Source organism: Protobothrops mucrosquamatus, unplaced genomic scaffold (genome assembly GCF_001527695.2).
Source record: "Protobothrops mucrosquamatus isolate PMUCROS unplaced genomic scaffold, P.Mucros_1.0 scaffold3146, whole genome shotgun sequence".
Taxonomy (NCBI): domain Eukaryota; kingdom Metazoa; phylum Chordata; class Lepidosauria; order Squamata; family Viperidae; genus Protobothrops; species Protobothrops mucrosquamatus.
In genome coordinates, this window is record NW_015389146.1 from 288171 (window position 1) to 313810 (window position 25640).

Genomic DNA, 25640 nt, shown 5'->3' on the forward strand with positions numbered 1-25640 from the left:
CCCTAACGCTGTGGAGTCTCCTGCCTGCTCTGCTTCACCACAGCCTTGCAAGGTAGGACGGTGCCATCCCCGCCCTTGCTGTAGTTTTATTTTTATATGGCTTTTCTCGTGCCGAGGAGCTGCAAGAGAGCGAAGGGGGCTTGTCTGAGGGAGCAGAAATGAGGGAAGATTTATATTTTCGTGTTTTGAAACGCTCTTTAAAGGACTTAATGGGTTCCCCAAGCTGGTGAGGCGTTATTACGACTATAACCTGTGGTTAGTGTATTACAGCATTTAATACATTAACTTAATTTATTAAACACATTAAGCCTCCCAACAATAGTACTAATGCCTAAAGCAGGGGTCTTCAAACTTGGCCCCTTTTATGACTTGTGGACTTCAACTCCCAGAATTCCTCAGGCAGCGTGCCTGGCTGAGGAATTCTGGGAGTTGAAGTTCACAAGTCATAAAAGGGGCCAAGTTGGCTGAGGAATTCTGGGAGTTGAAGTCCACAAGTCATAAAAGGGCCAAGCTTGAAGACCCCTGGCCTAAAGTTTTCTAATAATAATAAAGTAAGTGTTTAATTAATTTACTATTATCAGGAGACTTTAGGCAATTTTACAGGTAGTCCTCGACTTACAATAGCTCATTTAGCTGTTCAAAGTTACAACGGCACTGAAAAAAGTGACTGAGGACTGTTTTTCACATTTACACCCATTATGGCATTCATGGTCATGTGGTCAAAATTCAGACACTTGGCAACTGACTCACATTTATGACGGTTGCAGTGTCCTGGGCTCATGGTGATCTCCTTTTGCAACCTTATGGCAAGCAAAGTCAATGGGGAAGCCAGATTCACTTAACAGCCATGTTACTAACTGAAGAACGGTGGTGATTCACTAAACAGCTGTGGCGAGAAAGGACGTAAAATGAGGCAAACCTCACTTAACAAATGTCTCACTTAGCCACAGAAATTTTGGGCTCAGTTGGGGTTATTAGTCAAGGACTACCTCTATTAGTATGAATGCCATTATTAGGAGACTTTAGACATTATTGCTATTATTCAGAAACTAGGCATTATTACTGCTAGTATTATTAAACTAGGCATTATTAGTATTATTGGGAGACTTGGCATTATTAGAAAACTTTAGACGTTATTACCATTAATATTGAGCAACTTTAGGTGTTACTATTAGGAGTATAGGCATTACTACTATTATTATTATTGGGAGAGTAGGCATTATAAGACTTTAGACATTACTTTTATTACTGAGAAACTCCGCATTAATACTACTATTAGTAAACTCAGTATTGTAACTATTGTTGGAAGACTTTAGGTGTTAATTATCATTGATGGAAAACCTTTATTATTATTATAGGTGTTACTACTACTATAGTATATTGGGAGACTAAACATTATTTAGGCATTATTTAGGCATTATTACTATAATTAGGAGTCAATATGCATTACTACTGTTATTGAAAAACTTTAGGTATTTTATTACTACTATTAAAATTAAGAGCCTTTAAGAATTATCTATATATCCTAAAACTCTCGTTCCTATTCACTTGAATGACACCCATTTTTTTGCACTGTTACCCCCTTTCAAAAGGTTTTACAACAACTTTCTGCCAATAGGAGTCTTCTTGATATTTTGGAACTGCGGTTTTCATAATTCCAGCCTTTTTAAGTCTAGTTCCTAGGCTTTTTTTTTTAAATTGCTCCTCCTTACAGTTTCTGTAATTAACTATTATAGACCCTTGTGGGTTGCCCAGCAATTTTGAACAATTTAAATCTAAGCCCAATTACAGATGGATCTTGGCCATGAATGCAACTTTTAAGATGATTCCCTTGGGAGTGTTCTTAAGAGAAGAGCAAATGGAGAAGATAACCTCAGGATGCAACCTGGTTTAAAATAGGAGTGTACAGAGTGCTGTGGAAACCCGGGTTAAGCTGAAAAGACCCATTTAGACTTGGCTCCCAGCGGTGGCCTGAAGTGGGTCGATCCCTTCCTGATTTTAACCTTTTTCCCCATCAGGTGCCTTGCCAAACCATGGCTAGCCAGCACGACGAGACTGGGAAGGATGGGTGTTTTGCCAGTGAAGATTTGGCTGCCGAAGCCATGGCCGCAGACATGGATTCCTGGGTGGTCTTTGACGCCCGCAAGACCCCCAAAGCTGAATTTGAGGAATGGCTCCAGACCTACCAGCCATCCCGCGTCTCTCGCTATGGAAACCCGGAGTGCAACACCGAGCCGGTGGGCTGGATTGCCATCTACAGCCCCAGCTTCTCTCCAGAAGCTGGCGATGTCGTAGGGCTACAGGAGGACTGGGAACACTTACAGCTGAGTGGGCGCCACGTGACTTTCGAGTCGATCAAGGAACTGGCCCTTAACCGGCGGGTCCTAACCGGGAAGTGGCTGATGCACCTGGACAGCGGCTTCAAAGTGGACCACGCCTGGTGTGGCATCGCCCGGGCAGTCCTGGAAGGGCGAATCGGGGTGGCCAAAGTCAGCCCCTGCTGCCCCGACTCGGACCGCAAACACGTGATCTGCGTGTACACAGACGATTTCACCAACGAAGAGCAAGTACTGGTGGCCGATTCCGTGATCCGGGCCACGGGGGTCAAGTGCCTCTTATCCTACAAGCCTGATGCTTACACCTACCTGGGCATCTACCGCGACAACCGCTGGCATCTCTGCCCCACCATTTACGAAAGCAGGTTTGACCTGGAATGCGTCCCCCGGCGCTCACGTATCACGAACAAGGTGAGCAACAGCGAAGTGACTTAAAAGTCCCGTTCTTGAGCGTGTTAACGCTCCCACACTTAAGGCTGGGGACCACACAATCCCACTGTGCAATGTTGACTCTCTTTTTCTCAGAAGTGGTAGATTTGCCCAACCGCAGGCGGGCTGGATCAAAGCTTGCATCGATGGGATTTCTGCCTCCATCACGGGGCTGTTAGTTCCGGCCGAGAAGCTTGAAACAAAAGTTTCTGACAACTACACGAGTGGACCTCTGCATTTACCATTTGAACCGCCAAACTGTGTGCGCGGCACAACCTTGTGCGAGCTGATCGGCTTCGAAGCTTGTCTTTTTATGGCAGAAGGAGCCCAACAGATAATCCCTACCAATCTTTTCCTGCAGAATGGCTGGCCAGCAGTAGAAAGAAGAAAATTGGCTGCGGTGTCCAATTTCTGCCATCTAGGAAGGTGTTTGGGAAGTAAGGGGGGGGAGGGGAAGATATCAAAATCCGAATGCAGCATCAAGAGGGAAAAATAGTACTAAGTTTTTGACGGAGGCGTGAAGTGGAAAAACGCTAGGCAAGAGGTAGGCTAAATCTTTCTTTCCGGTCTTTGCTCAAAAGTAATTGAATTTTATTTTTGTGGTTCTTGGCTGCGCTCGCCTGTAACTAGACTGAAAATAAAAGGCATTCCCCCCGCGAGTTTACTTTTGGAATTTATAGAGGAATCCAAGTTTGAAAAAGCACCTTTGTGATGAACCCAGGTTGCGAAAGGTTTGGGGAAGTTCTCAACTCTTTTGAGTGTCGGAAAGTAAAGCACTTTGGCTGTTCCAGGAGCAGAGGGAACAAAGAGGCCCTAATGTTTTGCATGGAGGGAACATAATGCTTTCCTGAATTAAGCTTTTAATGGCCTGAAGAGGGTAAAAACTGAATGTTGAACTGGAAATCAGGTCCCTTTGACTATCACACCTCTGCTGTATTAAGCAGGTAGCTCTAGAGTTTTGCGGCTGTGGCAACTTTTATGATGGGTGGGCCTCAACTCCCAGAATTCCCCAGCCAGCGTGCTTTAAGAGGGGTGGACTTCAGCTCCCAGAATTCCCCAGCCAGCATGCATTAAGAAGTGGGGGACTTCAACTCCCAGAATTCCCCAGCCAGCCAGCCTGCTTCTGGGAGTTGTGGTCCATGGATAGTGGTGGAGGAATTCTTTTCTGCCACAGTTAAATGAATTGCTGCAGTTGTAAGCAACATGCTGACTCTGGCTTCCCCATTGACTTTGCTTGTCAGAAGGTCGCGAAAGGGGATCACATGATCCCAGGAGACTGCAAGCATTAGAAATCCAGGCCAGTTGCCATTGTCTAAATTTTGATCCCACAACCACGAGGATGATGTAATGGTCGTAAGTGTGAAAAACAGTCACAGGTCACTTTTGTCAAGTGCTCTTGCCATTCCGGCCACTGAACAAACGGTTGCAAATCAAGGACTACCTGAACACACACCTTACTACACAGCAGTGCTGAGGCTTGAGTTTATTAGAACCTGCTACAGTGAGGAGAAAACAAAACAAGTACGGTTAATTTACATTCCCCCCCCCCAAAAAAAAGAGAGCAAAGAAACGCATTAAAAAAAGTAACAGCAGGTTAACTATGTTTTGAACATCCACTCCCGCTTTTTTTTAAAAAAAAAGTTGCATAGTACAAAAAGAAATAAGGCAGCAGGGTTGTGATCGCAGCTCCCTTCTTTGCACCCTGCAGGATTGGTGTGTGGGATGCCGTCAGAATCCACACAACGAAGGGGAGGTGTAGGTTGTTCCTCTCCTCCATCTGGCCTAAACGGACTAACTTTGCCACTCTCCTAACTGGGTTTTTGCTCAAGCCAGAAAGCAGAAAGCAGGCAGGAAAAAAAAAAAAGCCACTTATCTCTTTGGGGTGCCAGCTGCATTCACACAACGCCCTCTATACACCTCAGGTATTTTGAGGCTTCGGGTGTTGTGTTAACCCAGCCCGCACGGTTAGTCGAGGCTTTGACAAAGCCAGATTCCTGTTAATCGAACTCAGTGCATCATTACGTGAACGAAGTCCCTTTAATTTTTCTTAGGGGTGCCTGAACATCAGCCAGCCGTTCCTTCTGTGTCCTCCTCCATTGTCTGGTCTAGCCTTGTGGCTGACCTAAAGAACACACAATCACACAGGCCTGCTCCTCCCAACACACAGTTGCAAAGCCCAACAAGAACCATGTTCTGGCGGAAGCATTCTTGTGCCGTTGTTTAAAAACATCACATCCCGCTCTGCGGGAAGATTCCAGCATTTAGTCCGGCCCGTCAGAAAAGCTGCGACAGCATTTTTAAGGCATAAAACGAGTCTTGTGTACAAAAGGCACCCCGGTCAAAGTTCCCGTGCCTTGCCAAAAACGTAAACGGGCATTGCGTCAGTCCTATACAGGTAGTCCTCAACGTATGACCACACTTGAGCCCAAAATGTCTGTCAAGTGAAACATTTCTTAAGTGAGTTTTGTCCCATTTTTCTTGCCAGGAAATCACTCCAGTTGTTCGCTTAGTAACACCGATTGTGAAGCGAACGCGGCTTCCCCATCGACTTTGTTCGTCCGAAGGTCGCAAAAGGGGGAAATTGCATGGCCCCGGGAGACACCGCGACCGTCGTAACTCTGAGTCAGGTGCCAAGCACCCGAATCTTGGATCGCGTGACCTTAGGGCAGTGGTTCTCAACCTGTGGGTCGGGACCCCATTTGGGGTCGATCGACCATTTCATGGGGGTCGCCAAGCAAGGCTGTCCGCCATTTTTTTGTCCGCCATTTTTTCCCCCTTTTCCGGCGGGTGCCTTACCTCCCTTGGACTGGGCCAGCTGGTGATCGGCCTGCTCCGTCTCTGCCGCTTGCCAGCTACGCCTCGGCCGGCGCAGGGGGTGGAACCACGCATGCGCGGCACTCCCGGGCAGGGAAAGTCCTCGACTTACGACCGGTTGGGTAGTCCTCGACTTATGACCGGTTTAGTCCTCGACTTACGACCGGTTTAGTCCTCGACTTACGACCGGTTGGAGTCGCGGCATTAAAAAGGTTGAGAACCACTGCCTTAGGGGGATGCCGCAACGGTCATAATGTGAAAAATGGCCATAAGTTTACTTTTTTCCCCCAGTGCCGTTGTAACTTCGAACGGTCCCAAAGCGAATGGTTGTAAATCGAGGACTACCTGTATGGTGATGGCCGCCTCGTTAAAGGCAAGGGAATTATTGCAAGGTGGTTTGTTTGTTTTTTTTAAAAAAGGGGGGCCAACTTGGGCCAGCTGAATAGGAAAAGGGGCAAGCGGGGGACAAGAAGTCGGATCCTCTTTTGTTTTTAAACCCGCAATATTTAAAAAATGTCTTGAAACTCTGGGAAGTTTGAGGCTTTCCCCCCCCATATATATACGTATATATATGAAAACCAGTGCTGCATTTTGATAGGAAACTCAGAAAGAGCGCCTGCCAAATCGGAAGGCAGAAAAACGCTCAAAAGGCACGTCACGTTCCATTTCCTATCTTCATACTGTCAGCTCCCCAAAGAGGAGGCATATGGGGGTCTGGGGGGGAGGGCCAGAACGTCTCGTCCAATTTGCAGAGGCCAAGCCCACCCCCACCCCCTTTGAAGGCGGACCCTTCCCACCACATCCCCAAAAATAGCCAGAAGCCCCCCCCCCATAGGCTGAAGAGCGCACTTGCGAGTCTCCAATCGGCCAGACCAAGCGGGCCATCCCTGGGATTCTTACGAGTTGAGAATCGAGTTCAAATCCAAGTCGACCATGGACGAAAAGCTATCCTCAGCGGGAAGGGTCCCCAAGAGGCCGTTGAGGAAGCTGTTGTTGGTCGAACCGGCAGGCCCCCCACCGTCCCCGCCGGGCTCCCCGCCCGCCCTCCGCTGGCTGACCAAGCGAGTGATGGATTCTGGGTAGGTTAGCAGAGTCGCCTGGTGGTCCCCCGGCTGCGGCATGGGGCCGGCTCCTTCGCTGAGCAGCTGCCGGAACTCGGTGGTGTTGATGCTATCCAGGCTGCTGTAGGGGGCGTCGTCCAAAAGGCCCCCCAGGGGATCCGCGCCTTCGAAGTGGAGGTGCAGGAAGGCGTCGGCGATGCTGCTTTCGGTGTCCATGGAGGAGGGCGGCGCCTGCGGGGAGACACCCAGGCACGACAGGTCCTCCATGTTGACCGTGCTGAAGCTGGAGGCGGCGGCTGCCGGAGGCGGCGGGGTGGAGTGGCTGGACCCGACGAAGAAGCCGGCAGGAGGCTGAGCCAGGATTTGTGGCTTCTGAATCGGGCGCAGAGGCGACTGGCTTGATGCCCCTAGAAAGGCTGGCATGGCTGGAGGGAGAAGCAAAGCATGGCTTACTAAGGAATTTGGGCTGTGGCCAAAGCCAACGAGAAGCTACAAGGGCTTTCTTCAAAATTGGAGACGGGTGTAGTTTCGAATCCTACATGAGCGACGGCTGAAATTTGCTCACTGTGCCTAAAACGGAGGAATAACCCATCTCGGAAACGAGGCCCATTTGGGTCTTTCCGTCCCCAGCAAGAAAAGAGAATTGGAACTAAGCAGGGAGAGAAAGGGGGGGGTGAAAAGAGAGGGAAAGAAAGAGAATACAGAATAATAGAGTTGGAAGGGACCTTGGAGGTCTTCTAGTCCAACCCCCTGCTCAAGCTGGAGACCCTTACAGAATAATAGAATGGAATGGAATAGAATCTGGAGGGGACCTTGGAGGTCTTCTAGTCCAACCCCTGCTCAAGCTGGAGACCCCATATCATTCCAGACAGGTGGCTGTCCAATCTCTTCTTAAAAAACCTCCAGCGATGGAGCACCCACAACTTCTGGTGGCAAGCCATTCCACCGATCAATTGTTCTCATTGCTAAAAGAGAGTGGGGTTTGCCCCTTCTAGCACTGATGATGTTCCCTAGTTGGGTCACGAAACGTCTGCAAGAAAACCACCAAGCTCAGAGAGCACCAAGGACCCCACAGTTCTCCTCTTCCTCCTCCCCCGCTTCCTTCTAGCACTGATGATGTTCCCTAGTTGGGTCATGAAACGTCTGCAACAAAACCACCCAGCTCAGAGAGCACCAAGGGACCCTACGGTTCAACCCCTTAGCTACAAATATTCTCTTGTACAGTTGCATACTTCCACCCAAATGCGGGTTTACAAAGTCTTCCGAATCCTTCCAGACCCCTCTCTGGCAGTGTCCGAAAATATTTGGGAACGAGGTGGAACTCACCACTGGTATTAGGCCGGCCTGCTCCGTGTTTTGGAACGGCAATGCGGCGTGGAGACTGTGCTTCTGCGGTTCCTACTGTTGAGGAAGGAAAGCAACAGGCTTAAACCGTGACTGTCGGCTTCAGAAATGCTGGCCTTTAAAAATAAGCCTCTTATTTCAAAGAGCAATTTTGGTTCTTTTGAAGGAAAACCACTGTTCCCTTGAGCTGGGCTGAAAGGGCAAACATCTGGAATTCTTCACGGCCTCCGTTTTTCTGTCTCATTTTAGCTCTGTTTCTAACCGGGGTGTCCAACTTCGGCAATTGTTAAGACTTGTGGACTCCAGTTCCCAGAATTCCCCAGCCTGCACCAGCGTCCCCTGGCGATTGGCCTAAATCACTCAGCTGGCTGGGGAATTCTGGGAGTTGAAGTCCACAAGGCTTCCAGTTGTCGAGGTTCGACACCCCTGTTCTAAACCTTTATTTTAACAGAATAACAGCCTTTTTGATCACATTACTCCTGAAATCAATGAGGTCATCACATCTCATCAGAGTCCCATCCATGATATACTAGACCAGGCCTGAGTTGATGGGCATTGTAGTCCAAACCCCCTGAAGGATGTCCTCCTCACCTGCCTAGCCCCAACCAAATCAAAGGGGGGCTCTCCCCACTTCCCAGGTTAGCTCTTTCAAATGGGGCTGACCCCCCCCTTCTCTCTCCCCCCCCATAGTTGCCACCTTTTTACCTGCAAAAGGTGTTTTCTGAACAAAGTTCTTGAAGGTGCCCAGTGTCCTTTTACGCTTCTCCTCGATTCGATGGAAATCGCCTGCCGAAGGGAGGAAGGGGGGGGGGAATCAGTTTAGATAGATAGGATATTATTATTTTTATTATGCCTTTATTATTTTCAGAACTGACTTAAAGCACCTAATGTTCCTTCCTCTTTTTCTCCCAACAACAACAACCCTGTGAGGTGGGTCAGACTCAGACTGACTGGCCCAAGGTCCACCAGCTGACTTTCATGGGACTAGAACTCACCGTCTCCTGGTGATTGGCCCACCCAGCTGGCTTTCATGCCTAAGGCGGGACTAGAACTCACCATCCCCTGGTGATTGGCCCACAATCAACTGGCTTTCAGACCTAAGGTGGGACTAGAACTCACCGTCTCCTGGTAATTGGCCCAAGGTCACTCAGCTGGCTTTCATGCCTAAGGCGGGACTAGAACTCACCGTCTCCTGGTGATTGGCCCAAAGTCACCCAGCTGGCTTTCATGCCTAAGGTGGGACTAGAACTCACCATCCCCTGGTGATTGGCCCACAATCAACTGGCTTTCAGACCTAAGGTGGGACTAGAACTCACCATCTCCTGGTCATTGGCCCAAAGTCACCCAGCTGGCTTTCATATCTAAGGTGGGACTAGAAGTCCCCGTCTCCTGGTGATTGGCCCTAAATCATTCAGCTGCCTTTCATGCTTAAGGCGGGACTAGAACTCCCCGTCTCCTGGTGATTGGCCCAAAGGGACAGAACTGACTTCCATGCCTAAGATGGAACTAGAATTCACAGCCTCTGGTTTCCAGCCTCGTGCCATAACTACTAAACCAACTTATTTTTTATGGATGGAAAAGATTTCCCTTCATTATCCTGCACTCAGTAGACACTCAAAGGGTCAGCAACCTACTATATATATGCTCGCCGACAAGCCAAGGATATGCCAAAATATACCTCTGAATGGATTGCGCCCAGTTTACAAACTCCTCCTGTGACACAGCTGTAATATTCCCCCCCCCCCCCAAAGCTGGCAACAGACTTAAAGAGAGAGATTTTCTCCTGATCTTCCCAACAGCAAGTAAACATTTTAACGAACAAATACCTTCGTCCGGGAGATAACGGAACTCCATGGAGCCACTAACTTCCTTGTCGGAGGGACGGTGCAGCTGCATCTGGACCGTCACGGGTTCGCGGATGGCCTGGTCCGCGTAGGGCGGCGTCTTGAAGACAATGGCCACCTGGCGGTGGACGTCGGCCTGCGAGAAGGAGCCTTTGGCTTCCCAGGAATCCTTGAAAAAGCGGACTTCGATGTCCTCTGGAAAGAGAAGCAGAGAGGTGGAGAAGCAATGGAGGGAGGACGTTCCTCTCCCCGGACTGAGCAAACGTTTTCAAAACATGTTTGCCGGGCGCCGGAAAATAAACACGCTCAGGAGAGAGAAAATGCGCAATAAATAAAATCCACATTCTGGAAGTTCCCAAAGGTGGGTTTTTTTTCCCCCCCCAAAGGCAACTGGGCTTTCTTTGTTTTTCCTTGAAGGCGTTTCGCTTCTCATCGAAGGAGCTTCTTCCAGTTCTGACTTGATGACTTCCTCGCAGTCATCTGGTCCTTAGTACTCCCTCTGAGCGTCGTTGAGGCCACTCGGAGATTTATCTATGCCGAATAGTGCAAATGGGGGTGGAACCTACTTGGAACTGCCGAAAGGAGCGTTCCACACCCGTTTGCACTACTCAGGTGACCCCCGAGGGCCCAGATAAACCTCCAAGTGGCCTCAACAACTCTCAGAAGGAATACCAAGGGCCAGATGACTGCGAGGAATAGAAACCCTTCCACCCTCCACCATTCAGTCAGAAGCTTCTTCGATCAGAAGCGAAACGTCTTCAAGGACAAACAAAGGAAGTCCAGTGGCCGCCCCCCCAAAAGCACCTTTGGGACAACGGTGGTGGCCTGGATGACGGAGAATCTCCGTAGGACTTTTAAAAATTTCCGAGGGCTGTCGGGAGAAGCCCTACCTTTCTGCACTTTGTCACAGAGAAGGAAGATTTCGTCTCCCCCCAGGCAGGTCCCCGAATTGCGGTTCACGCGGCAAATTTTCAGCTCGGCTGTATTGGGCGCACCTGCAGAAAGGTTAAAAAAAAATAAAGGACAGGTTGTTGTTGTTAGTTGCGAAGTCGTGTCTGACCCATGGTGACCCCATGGACAACGTTCCTCCAGGCCTTCCTGTCCTCTACCATCTTCTGGAGTCCATTGAAGCTCACGCCTGCTGCTTCAGGGACTCCATCCAGCCACCCCATTCTCTGTCGTCCCCTTCTTCTCTTGCCCTCCATCTTTCCCAGCATCAGGCTCTTCTCCAGGGAGTCCTTCCTTCTCATGAGGTGGCCAAAGTCCTTGAGCTTCAACTTCAGGATCTGGCCTTCTAAAGAGCAGTCGGGGTTGATCTCCTCCAGGACTGACCGGTTGGATCGCCTTGCGGTCCAGGGGACTCGCAGGAGTCTTCTCCAGCACCAGAGTTCAAAGGCCTCCATTCTTTGGCGCTCAGCCTTTCTTAGGGTCCAACTTTCACAGCCATACATTGCAACTGGGAAAACCGTAGCCTTGACTCTACGTACTTTTAAAGGACAGGTAGTCCTCGGCTTACAACCATTCCTTCATGGGCTGTTCGAAGCGACAACAGCAATGTATAAAAGTGAGTTATGCTCGGTCCTCACACTTGTGACTTGCTGGTGGATCTGCCACTCAAGTCTCTTCCCCTAAACCAAGCAATGCCCCCCCTGCCCGTCCCCCCCGCTTTTGGCCATCGCTCACGGTTGTCGTAGATTGGTTGGGAGACCACCAGGGGCAGCTGAATCAAGTGCCCCGTGCCCGTATCTCGAATCCAGACCTGGAAGCAGAGTCGGACCGCATTCAGGTCGTAATCTCCTTTCAGCTCCTCCATCGGCACTGAAGGGGGGGGGGAGAGGAGAGAAAAAGGAAAGGAGACCATCAGGAGATTTAGAAGACCATTAAAGAATGAAGCTGTCGGCTCTTGAATTGGGGAGGACTCGAGGTTCGAGTCCCCACTGAACCACTTACACTAGGGCGGGGGTGGGGGGCAAGCTCAAGGGGAGAAGCTGGATTCACTTAACAACCATGTGATTTGTTTAACAACCGTAGCAAAAAAAAAAAGGTAGAATTGGCCACGTCTCACTCAACTCTTGCTTAGCACTGGAAATTCCCAGTTGTCATAAGTCGAGGACTGCCTGTAGAGCACTAAAATCAGAGCGCTTCAGAAAAAGGTGACTAACTTGTTAATGATCTTTTAGTTAATGGGGCATTTTTTTTTTAAAAAAAGGCTGGATTTGATGCCTGACAGCCCCTCTGGGAAAAGAAAGTTATGAAAAATATGACTCTGAACCCAAGATTGCTAGTTTTCCACATTTTTACCGCAATTACACACACACACACACAAACGCACGCAAACTCAAATGGCTCAGCCTTCCTTACCACTGAACGGGTTGTTCCCGGTCTCGATCCGCTTGGTCACGGCCTTTTCCAGATCCCGTTTCCGCACGCACTGGATTCCCAGGTTCTGGAAGCTGGGGAGAAAGGCAGGCGTGAGCGCTCCACTCGGGAAAGGAAAAGAGACCAAGAGGTGATGTCCTTCCGATTTTCTACCTCCCAATCCCTGCCCCTTGCCCGGATATCCCGTGGAAGAGGCGCCAAGCCCCGGGGACGCACCTGTGAATGGAGCGCTCCGGAGACAACTCGGCCTCGTAGTAGCCTTCTTTGCAGTCCTTGCCCACCAGGTCGTGGGGATGAGGCCGATGGGGGGCTTCCTTCGTCACCAGGGAGATCCGGACCTTCCCCGGACCCTGGTAGTTGTGAATCTGGGGGCAAAAGAAGGAAAAGAGTTGGATGTGGGCCAGGCAAAGGGGTCTTGGGGTTGCATCCCCTCCCCGGGGAAGGAAAGGTTGGGTTTCACGGGGGCGCATTCGCAAAATGGCTGCCCACCAGAGTGAGCATGTCCGGAGGAAACCTTTCCACCCAGCTGGATGGCAGGAAGGATGCTCACCATCCCCATCTACAGGGCAAACCTGCTATGACATCCCGGTAAGTTTTCATTCGGCCCGGACGGCCTCAGAGGGGACCGGGTTTTAAAAGCCACCCGACGCAAAGGCTTCTGGGAAACGGGTGTCTTTCTGGGCAGGTGGGGAAGAGGAGCAGGGAAGGCTGACCTTGATGGTGGGGTGGGTCTTGGTGGTGTCGGTGCTGCGTTCCCCCGGGATGGAGCCAGCCAAGCGGCCCTCGCACTGGTAACGGAAGCGCATGCCCCGCTGTTTGGGCTGCTCGATGATCTCCAGCATGGGGGCGCTGCTGGGAGCGGGTTCTGGGAGGGAGGGAAGGAAGGAAAGAAGAAGGGAAAGGGGAAAAAGAGAAGAAGGGAAGAGAGCACGGGAGAGGAGGAGAAGGAGGAGGGAGAAAGGGAAGGGGGGAAAAAGAAACAGGTAAAAGGAAGGAGGGCAAGAGGGAGAAGAAGGGAGAGAAGGAACGAAAAAAGGAAAGGAAGGGAAAGAAAGAATTGAGAAAGTAGGGGAAAAGGGAGAGAAAAGGAGGGAAGGAAGGAAAGGGGAAAGAGAGAAGCAAGGAAAAGGAAGGAAGGAAAGGGAAGGAAGAAAAAGAAGGAAGCAAAGAAGAATGGGAAGGAAGGAAGGAAAGAAGGAAGGAGATGGAGAAGGAAGAAAGGAGATGGAGAGGAAGGAAGGAAAGAAGGGAGGAAAGAAGGAAGGAGATGGGGAAGGAAGAAAGATGGGGAGGAAGGAAGGAAAGGAAGGAAAGAAAGGAAGGAAGGAAGAAAAGAGATGGGGAGGGAGGAAGGAAGGAAGGATTAATATTGTAGGAGACAACCCCTTTCCCAGACCAGGACACTGCCTGATTCATTTAATAACTATAACGATCCGCTTAGCAACCATTGGCAAAAAAAGGTTGTAAAATCGGGCGCAATTCACTCATCCACCTTACTTACCAACAGAAACGCTGCTTCCAATTGTGGCTGTTAAGTCAAGGACAACTTATACAGCATTTTGAGGTGGCCTTACACCCTGTATCAGCAGCGTGTCTATTCAATCATGAATCAAATCAATCACCATGATTGATTTGAAGTCAGTGACTCCCCCTTCCCCCCCAGGAGGAGGCAGATAAAGATTGGGAGGGAGGGGAGAAAATGAAGGAGAAAAACAAACACAACGAACCAATTTCCCCTAAGAGGTTTGCGAGAGGCCGCCTCCAGTGTCCTTCTCCAGATAGTACACAATGGCACAATTTTCTTAGCAGGCCAGGCCTTGCCTCCTGCTTGACAACGGGGGATTTCCTTAAATCCCAACTTTGAGCAATATTGGAATTTTTTTGGGGGGGAGGGAGCCTCTCTTTCTTGAATAACCTGCCACTAAATCACCAGCAAAAGGCCTGGTCCCGCTGCCCTACGACAAGCTCTCGTCCTCTTTGCATTGTTTGGAAGCAAAAAGAGAAAAAAGGAAGTATTGAATCACCCTGCCGATGAAACAAACAAAAACAAAAAAAAAGAGAGAGAAACACTCAAAAGCAATCTCGACAAAGGGAAATCCCCGAAACTGGCTGGATCTACAACCGATGGTCATGAATGAGAGAGGCACAAAACATTTCCTGGCAAGGAGATTTTTTTTTTTCCCCACAGTGAAAGAAACGGCGGCTTCTCCATCTCTTTGTAAGCAGAGCTTGGATTAAGTCACGTCTGAAAAGAGGATTTAATTGGGTTTCTTGCACCTTCCAGGCAGGGGATGGGACTACTGTAAGTCAGTGTTTTGCAACCTGGTCGACTCTAAGGTGGGTCCCAGAATACCCCTGCCAGCATGGTTTAAGAGGGGTGGACTTCAACTCCCAGAATCCCCCAGCCAGCTTGCTTTATGATGGGTAGGCTTCAACTCCCAGAATTCCCCCAGCCAGCATGGTTTAAGATGGATGGACTTCAACTCCCAGAATTTTCCCACCAGCTTGCTTTAAGATGGGTGGGCTTCAACTCCCAGAATCCCCCAGCCAGCTTGCTTTAAGAGGGGTGGACTTCAACTCCCAGAATTCCCCCAGCCAGCATGGTTTAAGATGGGTGGACTTCAACTCCCAGAATTCCCCCAGCCAGCTTGCTTTAAGATGGGTGGGCTTCAACTCCCAGAATCCCCCAGCCAGCTTGCTTTAAGAGGGGTGGACTTCAACTCCCAGAATCCCCCAGCCTTCATATTTTAAGATAGGCGGACTTCAACACCCAGAATCCCTCAGCTGTTTTACCATGTCTACATTTTAATTCCAGAATTCCCCAGCCAGAAAGGGGTTCCATCACCCATCAGTGCTACCCTTCACCTTGCAGAGGCTCATTCGATTGGTGTCGTTCACCTTTCCGATGTGTGGTACACACCCAGCCACTGAACAACAATCCACAGCTTTTTTTCCCCCCAGACCAAACCCACAACTGTGTGGACTAAAAACCTCGTACTTTTCACGCCCATCAAACCCAACAATACACTGAATAAGCTCGACTCTAAATCCTCACTTAGGTGGGTTTTCTCATGTCATGCAAATTCTATACAGGTAGTCCTCGACTTAGTGACCGTTCAGAGTTACGATGGCCCTGAAAAAGTGACTTAGGATCATTTTTCACACGACTGTTTCAGCCTCCCCAGGGTCACGTGATCAAAATTCAGACGCTTGGCCACTGACTCGTATTTATGACGGTCACAGTGTCCCGGGATCACGTGATCCCCTTTTGCAAAGTCAACGGGGGAAGCCAGTTTCACTTAACAACCAAGTTATTAACTTAACAACTGCGGTGATTCAATTAACAACTGGGGCAAGAAAAGTCATAAAATGGGGCAAAGCTCAATGAACAACGGTCTCACGTAGCAACGGAAAGTTTGGGCTCAGGAATTCTGGGAGTTGAAGTCCACAGGTCATAAAGGGGAGGGGTAGCTCCCCCACCCGTTTTAAAACCTTGATTAGCTCCAAAACATTGCTTTCTTTTCCATTTAATTAAACTTCTATTTAATTTCCTCCCACCACTACAATTGAGTTCTAATAACCCCACTGAAAATGTTTAAGCTCCTCTGGGTGTATCTGAATTGCCATGAAACCCCTGGGTTAAACTATCATTTATTTACAATTATGCAAATTTCAGAATTACACAATAACTGCACATTTTTCCAAAACTAGAAATGCAATTAAATGTTTGCTTCGGTGCCCTATAAACAAGAATATAAACACGAAAACATTATTATTAAAAATAATAGAATTATATCATTTGTTCTAATGCCGTCCACAAAAAAAACCTATCGTAATAGATATAAAAGGCTACCTTATTCTCAAAAATCAATCTAGGCACAAATTTTAAGTTCCCAGAGGTTTGCTTTTTAGCAAGGGGACCCTTCCCAACAGGATAAATGACAATCCCATAAAGCCACATTAAAACCCTTCCAAAAATTCGGTATTTCCTGTCAATTGCTTGTGGTGACTGACAATTCAAGATGTCTTTGTATGGATTGGATAATGCATAGGCATTATTTGGGGGGAATTTTTTTTTTCTTTAACAGAACCGTTGGGATGTGCAACTTACCATGAAGGCTCCAGTTTGTTGGAAAAAGTAAAGGAAGAAGATCTGAAAGAAAAAAAGGGGAAAAAATTTAGTGGTTTTTTTTTTTAATGTTTCGGTTTTGCCACACTTTAAATTTAAATTCAATGGAGGTCCAATCAGCAGGGGCTCCGCTACTTTCCTCCTCCACCCTCCTCCTCCTTAACTTACAGATTGTGAGCTTTTCCCAGCAACCTCTGGGCAGTTTAAATGCAATCTTTCTTTAAACCATCATTGGTTGAATTAAGCCAGCAATATTGGGTTTGCAAGTCCCAAGCCACCATGAACGGTATTAAATACGGAGCTTTCCATGAGTCCAGAGAGGGCTATTCCTCAGCCAGATTTCAACAAGCTTGAGGTGAAAACAAATTAAAGAAATAAAAAAGGACGCTAGTCCTCATGGTTGAAAAGATCTGGTCGACACCTGGAATGCAGGAATATCTTTTACCGAGACAAAATATCACCCCATTATTGTTTTTTTCACAGCTAGCAACAATTGCATTTCTCAACCTGGGTTTAGGTATTGTCAGAATGTTTGCAGAAAGAAAAAAAATCAGATTTTTTGGGGCGTTGGGCCATAAATCCATTCCCTCTGCCCCATTTCAGGTCACCCTCGACTTACAACCGTTTGTTTAGTGACTTGACGTTACAACAGCACTGAAAAAAGTGACTTAGGACCGTTTTTCACACACCACAACCATCACAGCATCCCACAGTCATGTGATCCAAATTTGGAAGCTTGGAAACCGGCCTGCGTTTAAGATGGTTCCTTCAGCATCCTGGGGTCACCTGGTCATATGCAACCGTCCCAGCTAGCTTCCAGTAAGCTAAGCCAACGGGGGGGGGGGGGAAGCTAGATTCGTTTAACAACCCCATGCCTCGCTTAACAACCCCAGTGATTTGCTTAACGACGGTGGCAGAAAGGTCATAAAACAGGGCAAAATTCACTTAATGGCTGCCTTGCTTAGCAACGGGACTTGCTACGTCAAGGACTACCTGTACAGGCCACTGAAAAAGGGGATTTTGAAACGAGAAGCAGAGAAGCTGTTGCTGAGCCGAAAAAGGAGGAAGTCGGAGAGAAACTTCGCTTTCAANGCCAGCATGGTTTAAGAGGGGTGGACTTCAACTCCCAGAATCCCCCAGCCAGCTTGCTTTATGATGGGTAGGCTTCAACTCCCAGAATTCCCCCAGCCAGCATGGTTTAAGATGGGTGGATTTCAACTCCCAGAATCCCCCAGCCAGCTTGCTTTAAGATGGGTGGGCTTCAACTCCCAGAATCCCCCAGCCAGCTTGCTTTAAGAGGGGTGGACTTCAACTCCCAGAATCCCCCAGTCAGCCTGCTTTAAGATAGGCGGACTTCAACTCCCAGAATCCCTCAGCTGTTTTACCATGTCTGCATTTTAATTCCAGAATTCCCCAGCCAGCAAGGGGTTCCATCATCCATCAGTGCTACCCTTCACCTTGCAGAGGCTCATTCGATTGGTGTCGTTCACCTTTCCGATGTGTGGTACACACCCAGCCACTGAACAACAATCCACAGCTTTTTTTTCCCCCAGGCCAAACCCACAACTGTGCGGACTAAAAACCTCGTACTTTTCACGCCCATCAAACCCAACAATACACCGAATAAGCTCGACTCTAAATCCTCATGTCATGCAAATTCTATACAGGTAGTCCTCGACCGTTCAGAGTTATGACGGCCCTGAAAAAGTGACTTAGGATCATTTTTCACACTTACGACTGTTGCAGCCTCCCCAGGGTCACGTGATCAAAATTCAGACGCTTGGCCACTGACTCGAATTTATGACGGTCGCAGTGTCCCGGGGTCACGTGATCCCCTTTTGCGACCTTCTGACAAGCAAAGTCAACGGGGGAAGCCGGTTTCACTTAACAACCGAGTTATTAACTTAACAACTGCGGTGATTCAATTAACAACTGGGGCAAGAAAAGTCATAAAATGGGGCAAAGCTCAATGAACAACGGTCTCACTTAGCAACGGAAAGTTTGGGCTCAATTGTGATCATAAGTCGAGAACTAACTAAATAATATTATACGGGGCTCAGGAATTCTGGGAGTTGAAGTCCACAGGTCATAAAGGGGAGGGGTAGCTCCCCCACCCGTTTTAAAACCTTGATTAGCTCCAAAACATTGCTTTCTTTTCCATTTAATTTCCTCCCACCACTACAATTGGGTTCTAGTATCCCCACTGAAAATGTTTAAGCTCCTCTGGGTGTATCTGAATTGCCATCAAACCCCTAAGCCGACTTTACCCTGGGTTAAACTATCATTTATTTACAATTATGCAAATTTCAGAATTACGCAACATTTTTCCGAAACTAGAAATGCAATTAAATGTTTGCTTCAGTGCCCTATAAACAAGAATGTAAACACGAAAACATTATTATTAAAAATAATAGAATTATATCATTTGTTCTAATGCCGTCCACAAAAAAAACCTATCGTAATAGATATAAAAGGCTACCTTATTCTCAAAAATCAATCTAGGCACAAGTTTTAAATTCCCAGAGGTTTGCTTTTTAGCAAGGGGACCCTCCCAACAGGATAAATGACAATCCCATCGAGCCGCATTAAAACCCTTCCAAAAATTCGGTATTTCCTGTCAATTGCTTGTGGAGACTGACATTTGAAGATGTCTTTATATGGATTGGATAATGCAAAGGCATTATTTGGGGGAAATTTTTTTTTTCTTTAACAGAACCGTTGGGATGTGCAACTTACCATGAAGGCTCCAGTTTGTTGGAAAAAGTAAAGGAAGAAGATCTGAAAGAAAAAAGGGGGGGAAAATTTAGTGTTTTTTTTTAAATGTTTCGGTTTTGCCACACTTTAAATTTAAATTCAATGGAGGTCCAATCAGCAGGGGTTCAGCTATTTTCCTCCTCCACCCTCCTCCTTCTTAATTCACAGGTTGTGAGCTTTTCCCAGCAACCTCTGGGCAGTTTAAATGCAATCTTTATTTAAACCATCATTGGTTGAATTAAGCCAGCATTATTGGGTTTGCAAATCCCAAGCCACCATGAACGGTATTAAATATGGAGCTTTCCATGAGTCCAGAGAGGGCTATTCCTCAGCCAGATTTCAACAGGTTTGAGGTGTGAAAACAAAGTAAAGAAATAAAGAAGGACGCTAGTCCTCATGGTTGAAAAGATCTGGTCGACACCTGGAATGCAGGAATATCTTTTACCGAGACAAAATATCACCCCATTATTGTTTTTTCACAACAAGCAACAATTGCATTTCTCAACCTGGGTTTAGGAATTGTCAGAATGTTTGCAGAAAGAAAAAAATCAGATTTTTTGGGGCGTTGGGCCATAAATCCATTCCCTCTGCCCCATTTCAGGTCACCCTCGACTTACAACCGTTTGTTTAGTGACTTGACGTTACAACAGCACTGAAAAAAGTGACTTAGGACTGTTTTTCACACACCACAACCATCACAGCATCCCACAGTCATGTGATCCAAATTTGGAAGCTTGGAAACCGGCCTGCGTTTAAGATGGTTCCTTCAGCATCCTGGGGTCACCTGGTCATATGCAACCGTCCCAGCTAGCTTCCGGTAAGCTAAGCCAACGGGGGGGGGGGGGAAGCTAGATTCGTTTAACAACCCCATGCCTCGCTTAACAACCCCCGTGATTTGCTTAACGACGGTGGCAGAAAGGTCATAAAACAGGGCAAAATTCACTTAATGGCTGCCTTGCTTAGCAACGGGACTTGCTACGTCAAGGACTACCTGTACAGGCCACTGAAAAAGGGGATTTTGAAACGAGAAGCAGAGAAGCTGTTGCTGAGCCGAAAAAGGAGGAAGTCGGAGAGAAACTTCGCTTTCAAATATTTCACAGACTGCCAAGCCAGGGTCAGAGGTGAAGGGAAATAATCAACCGTAAGAACCTCAACGTCTTAAAAGAATGTTTTTTCCACCAAGCTGCAGCAATTTGCTGCCCCAGTTATACTTTTGAAGTTTGCTCTTGTTTATTTACTCCTTTGAATGGACTCTACAGAAGATCTAGAGTTGGCTGGGGAATTCTGGGAGTTGAACTCCATTTATTAAAGCAGGCTGGCTGGGGAATTCTGGGAGTTGAACTCCATTTATTAAAGCAGGCTGCCTGGGGAATTCTGGGAGTTGAACTCCATTTATTAAAGCAGGCTGGCTGGGGAATTCTGGGAGTCCATCCATTTAAAGCAGGCTGCCTGGGGAATTCTGGGAGTTGAAGTCCATCCATTTAAAGCAGGTTGGCTGGGGAATTCTGGGAGTTGAACTCCATTTATTAAAGCAGGCTGGCTGGGGAATTCTGGGAGCTGAAATCCATCCATTTAAAGCACGCTGGCTGGGGAATTCTGGGAGTTGAAGTCCAGACATCTTAAAAGCTCTCGGATAGGTTCAGAAGAATGAGAAGACGGCCTTAACGTGGAAATGAAGATGGGGAAGATATTCTGCTGAGATTTTTCACCCCATCCGAGCATATGTGAGTGTGTTAAACAACCAGAATTGGATTCCCTATTGAAATGTTGGCTTCTGTCAGCAAGTAGGTTCCAGAATTAAAATCAAGCTGAGCTCTCAAGCTCTGAAATCGGATTCCTCAAAAACAAAAACCCAAAAAGCATTTTTTTTTCTCTTCAATTCAGTCTTTTCCACCTCAATTTCTGGCAACGGAAACCCGGAGGAACTTCGGATCTCTTTACAAGCAAGCCAGGAAAGAGAATCAGGGTTTCTTCCTTTTTATCAAGCGGTGTTAAACACAGGTCAAATATCTTTGTTTTTATCGTTTTGCAAGTTGACTTCTGCTCTTCTCTTTTTAGCAATTGGGGACAATGACCCATGTAGCCCTTTTCCTCTGCGTGTCCTGGGAATCCTGGAAACTGACATCCCAACCTGGTTCGAAGTCACCAACTTCCAAAACAAACTAGGGGATGTTGACATCTTAATTTTGAGCAACACATTTGCTTTTCTCTCAGCTCCATGTCCTTTCCCCAGTTCTCCATGTCCTAATACACGTTTAGATGACAGCGTGCCCTGCTAGTTTGAAGCCTAGTTTAAATTTTAAGTCTACTTTAAATGTTAATCCTAGTTTAAACAGCAACACCCATTCCCCATAGCTCCTTTGAGTTGTGAAATTTCAGCAGACATTGTCGTCCTCACTGGGCTGTGAAGCCGTTGAGAACTAGGAAACTGGTTCCAGCCAATGAACTTTGCAGAGCTGAATGGCACTCCTGGCTGGGCTATATTCCACATTCCTAAGATTTCGCAGTCACACATACTAGATACACACCCCGTCACAACAAACAATTAGCCTCTTAGAGCAGCCAAGCGACTCTAGCAGACTGGCAGCCTAGCTAGGTGGCTGTAGAATATCAGTTCAAATTTGGCGGTGGTGATTGGAAGAACAGCACGACTTTAAGCCAACTTCTTGAGGACTAGAAACTGGGTCCAGTCAATGACGGTTGCAAAGCTGAAGGGGCTCTTTTCCACAAGGTTTCCTCGCAGAGGAAACAACTTGGGGGCCACAACACAACATACAATGAATGACACACACCACAAACACACACACACCTTACATTTTAAGTCTGGTCTAGAAAATAAACTCAGCGGCCTCCGTTCCGGTTGTGAAAAAGTGCAGGATTTCACCAACAAAGCCTGATGTTCTCAGCCAAAAATCCAACAGGTTCAGCTTTTCCAGCTGGACAGCTAGACCTGATGGGCTGGAATACAGGCAGTCCTCAACTTACCACAGTTTGCTTAGTGACCGTTCGAAGTTACGACGGCCCTGGAAAAAGTGACTTGTGGCCGTTTTCCACACTTACGGCCGTTGCAGCATCCCCACGGTCCTGTGATCAAAATTCAGATGCTTGGCAACTGACTCAGATTTATGACGGGTTGCAGCGTCCCGGGGGTCACGTGATCCCCCTTTTGCGACCGTCGGACAAGCAAAGCGAAGCCAGATTCACTTAAAAAACGTGTCACTAACTGAACAACTGCAGTGTTCCCTTAACACAAGAAAGGCTGCAAAACGTGACGAGACGCACCAGTTTTCAAGAAGAGACTGGACAGCCACTTGTCTGAAATGCTATAGGGTTTCCTGCCTGAGCAACGGGTTGGACTAGATGACCTCCAAGGTCCCTTCCAACTTTATTATTATTATTATTACTACTTAGCAGCAGAGATCTTGGGCTCCATTGCCTCCATAAGTCAAGGACTACCTGTACAATTTTCATCGCCCTTCATCTGAACCATTCAGTGAGTTTAGGCTTGTTGGTCTCCCCGCCTACGCTACCTTGCTGGACTGTTGTGAGAATAAAGTGCACCTGTTAGCAGGGGAAATTCTCCCCCCCCCAAGGGAAAAAAAAAAGCAGTGCCTGAATTTCTTCTTTTGAATATTTAGGATTGGGTGTGGGGTTTTTTTGTGGTGTTTTTTTTTTTGCAGGAATGTTATCTAGTCCTCAATTTACAACCGTTCTTTTTGTGGCTGCTGGAAATGACAGCAGCACCGCTCCTCGCACTCATGACCGTCACAGCATCCTGACTGGTCAGGTGATCAGAATTTCCAACCAACATGCATTTGTGACAGTCACACTGTCCCGGGGTGATAGGATTGCCATTTACGACTTTCCCAACCAGCTTACGACAAGTCAAATCAATAGGGGAAAACGTGATTCATTTAACAACGTGACTCACTTAACAACTTGCTTAATCGCCATGGCAAAAAGATCATAAAGCAGAGCGCAACTCCACAGAACGACCACCTTGCTTAACAATGGAAATCCTAGTCTCCGTTGTGGCCGCAACTTGAGGACTAGTATACTTCCAAGGCCTCCCAGTCTGTGTGTAAAACTATTTCCGTTTCATCTGTCTTCTGTCCTCTTGGTTTTGCATAAAGGTGGACTTTTTAGGCAGAGATTTATGGCGTGCTCATTATTTTGATATTACTTAGTTACCAATTTGTTTTATTTCCTGCCTCACCCCATTACTGATGAAAAGATTTGATAGATTTTTTTTTATTACAGTCACCAGCTTAGCATTTATGTGCGTTGGGCAAAAACGTCTGTTTTAATCTGGAATTAAAAGCGATCCGTTCGGAGGACAGCATTATCATTTAAATTCCTTGATATTGTGGAATTTTGGTGCAGAATCGTTGAGAGTCAAGCAGCATGTTTAAATTATTATTATTGCTAGTATTATTATTTTACACATGGATTTTAGTGGCAGTTGTGTAGTCAACAGGAGAAAACGAATTAAATAATCATGAATGCTGGCTGATAGAAAAAAATGGGACAACGTTGCTACTACTGCAATTTTATAAACATGGACCTATAGATACGTTCATTATATTTTAAACTATTATTTTTCTTGAATTATTTTAAGGTATCCAAAGTCACTGAGAATTCAGACAGCCTCTGAATTAACTAAACAAACATGTTCCAATTTATTTAGGCATGGTCCTAAAGTTACTGAGAGCTGTAGCACAAAAGGAGAAAAAGAACAAAATCACACTTATTTGCACACACGTATGAAGTCACAACCCTCAGACCTCACACAGGCTTGGGAGGAATAGAACCTCCAGGGTCAGGCACAGTCTATCTGTGACAGGTGATTTACAAGTCTGCTTCCTGCTAAAGCTGGCTGATCATAGTCACCACCAAAAAAAGAAAAAAAAAATCAGAAAAATCTCTTTTGGCTTTTCCCTCTTATTATTTTTTTAAAAGATACGTTCTCTATATTTTTATCCAGGTGAGCTCCAAAGGACTCAGAACAGAACACACACACACCCTAATTTGTTTATATATAAATTTATACATGATTTACTTATAATTTACAGGTAGCCCTTGACTTAAGATCACAACGGAGGCCAAATTTTCTGTCGCTCAGCGAGACAATTCGTTTAAGTGAAATTTGCACCATTTTACGACCTTTCCAGCCACGGTCGTTAAGGGAGTCGCTGCATTTGCTCAGTTAGCAACACGGTCGTTAAGCGAAACCGGCTTCCCCATTGACTTTGCTTGTCAGGAGGTTGCAAAAGGGGATCACGTGACCCTGGGACACTGCGACCGTCATAAATATGAGTCAGTTGCCAAGGGTCCAAATTTTGATCACATAACTGTGGGGATGCTGCAAGGGCTGTGTTTTTCAGTGTGGCCGTAACTTCAAACAGTCACTAAATGAATTTTTGCAAGTTGAGATCTGCCCGTATTTGTATATTACAATTTATATGCCACCCATCTCACTATCAAGCGATTCTGGTCCTCTATTCTCATAAAATAACAATATAAAACAATTAGGACATTAAGAACACTTTAGACAGATATAAAGATACACACACCCCTTATACATACACACATATACATGTATAGACCATCAATGCATGCATGTCTATGTTTACATGATACAGATATAAATATATTGATATATGCTGTAGATAGATATGTAAACACCCCTGTTCATAAAATAATAGAAAATCAGAGCACGACTTCGTGGAATAATGAAATTCCTAAATAAAATCAGGAATAGCTCAAGAGCCAGCAGCTTAAAAGCCAATTCAAACAGTCCAAAAAGTAAAAATTTAAATTCCCCCAAAGTGAAAAAAAAGACACAAAACCACAAGAGATTCAAACAAGGAAATAGCTAAGTACCGGTAAAGTCGGAATCTTTCCAACTGCAACCTGCCAGATGATTTTTTTCCAGAAGAAGCCACACATCTGGTGCATTTTGTAAGGCAGACGCTAAACGGGTTAAAGCAAGGAGGCGTGTGTTGTGTTTTGCGGGTGTGTAAATCACTCAAGCTTGACTTGAGGATATTGTTAACATTTTTTCAAGTGCTGCTTTTCAAAGAGGCACAAAAGGCCGAAATAAGAACTTGAGTGTTGTAAAACCGCCTTCTAGGAAACGGACCAGTCTGGAATAGAGAACGCCCACAATTCCTAGCTGCTGTTCCCATTTTTTTTTCCCTCCTAGGAATTCTGGGATTTGCAGTTTCCCAACGCACCTGCACAGCCTCCATTAAGCACAAAGAACCCAGGTTAGGATGGCGAGATAATCTTCTGAAGCGATTTGCAAAGGTCAGGGTGAATCAAGAGACCCTTCCGGATGGTCTCATGGGGTCCCTCTGCCTGGTCTTTCTTTACATCCCCCAGAAACCCCCCAATTCGTTTACAACAGTTGCAACATCCCAGAGTTGTGTGATGGCCATTTGCAGACCTCCCCAGCCCGATTTGACAAGCAACATCAACAGGGGGGGGGAATGACAGACTCACTCAAAGACCCCATGATCCACTTAACAACCGTAGTACAGCCCCCCCC

At 46.8% G+C, this 25640-nt stretch overlaps 2 protein-coding genes across 2 annotated transcripts; one reads left to right on the forward strand and one right to left on the reverse strand.

Moving 5' to 3' along the window:
• Window positions 1-3143, forward strand: CUNH11orf68 (chromosome unknown C11orf68 homolog). The gene is made up of 2 exons (XM_015826475.1): window positions 1-52; window positions 2019-3143. The coding sequence occupies exon 2, from the start codon at window positions 2034-2036 to the stop codon at window positions 2769-2771; it is 738 nt and encodes a 245-aa protein (XP_015681961.1). The 5' UTR covers window positions 1-52; window positions 2019-2033; the 3' UTR covers window positions 2772-3143.
• Window positions 3144-6475: 3332 nt separating this feature from the next.
• Window positions 6476-13064, reverse strand: RELA (RELA proto-oncogene, NF-kB subunit). The gene is made up of 8 exons (XM_029286228.1): window positions 12921-13064; window positions 12424-12572; window positions 12193-12281; window positions 11512-11646; window positions 10719-10823; window positions 9811-10023; window positions 8690-8770; window positions 6476-7065 (listed from the first exon to the last, which is right to left on the reverse strand). The coding sequence occupies exons 1-8, from the start codon at window positions 13047-13049 to the stop codon at window positions 6476-6478; spliced, it is 1491 nt and encodes a 496-aa protein (XP_029142061.1). The 5' UTR covers window positions 13050-13064.
• Between the last annotated feature and the right edge of the window lie 12576 nt (window positions 13065-25640).

Excerpts from the sequence above, each read along its gene's own strand:
- RELA (XM_029286228.1), bottom strand. The coding sequence starts at position 13,049 with ATGCTGGAGATCATCGAGCAGCCCAAACAGCGGGGCATGCGCTTCCGT. Across the intron at positions 12,282-12,423 it reads CCGGAGCGCTCCATTCACAG|CTTCCAGAACCTGGGAATCC; the intron begins GTGCGTCCCCGG and ends CTTTCTCCCCAG. Across the intron at positions 10,824-11,511 it reads CCAACCAATCTACGACAACC|GTGCGCCCAATACAGCCGAG; the intron begins GTGAGCGATGGC and ends ACCTTTCTGCAG.
- CUNH11orf68 (XM_015826475.1), top strand. The coding sequence starts at position 2,034 with ATGGCTAGCCAGCACGACGAGACTGGGAAGGATGGGTGTTTTGCCAGT.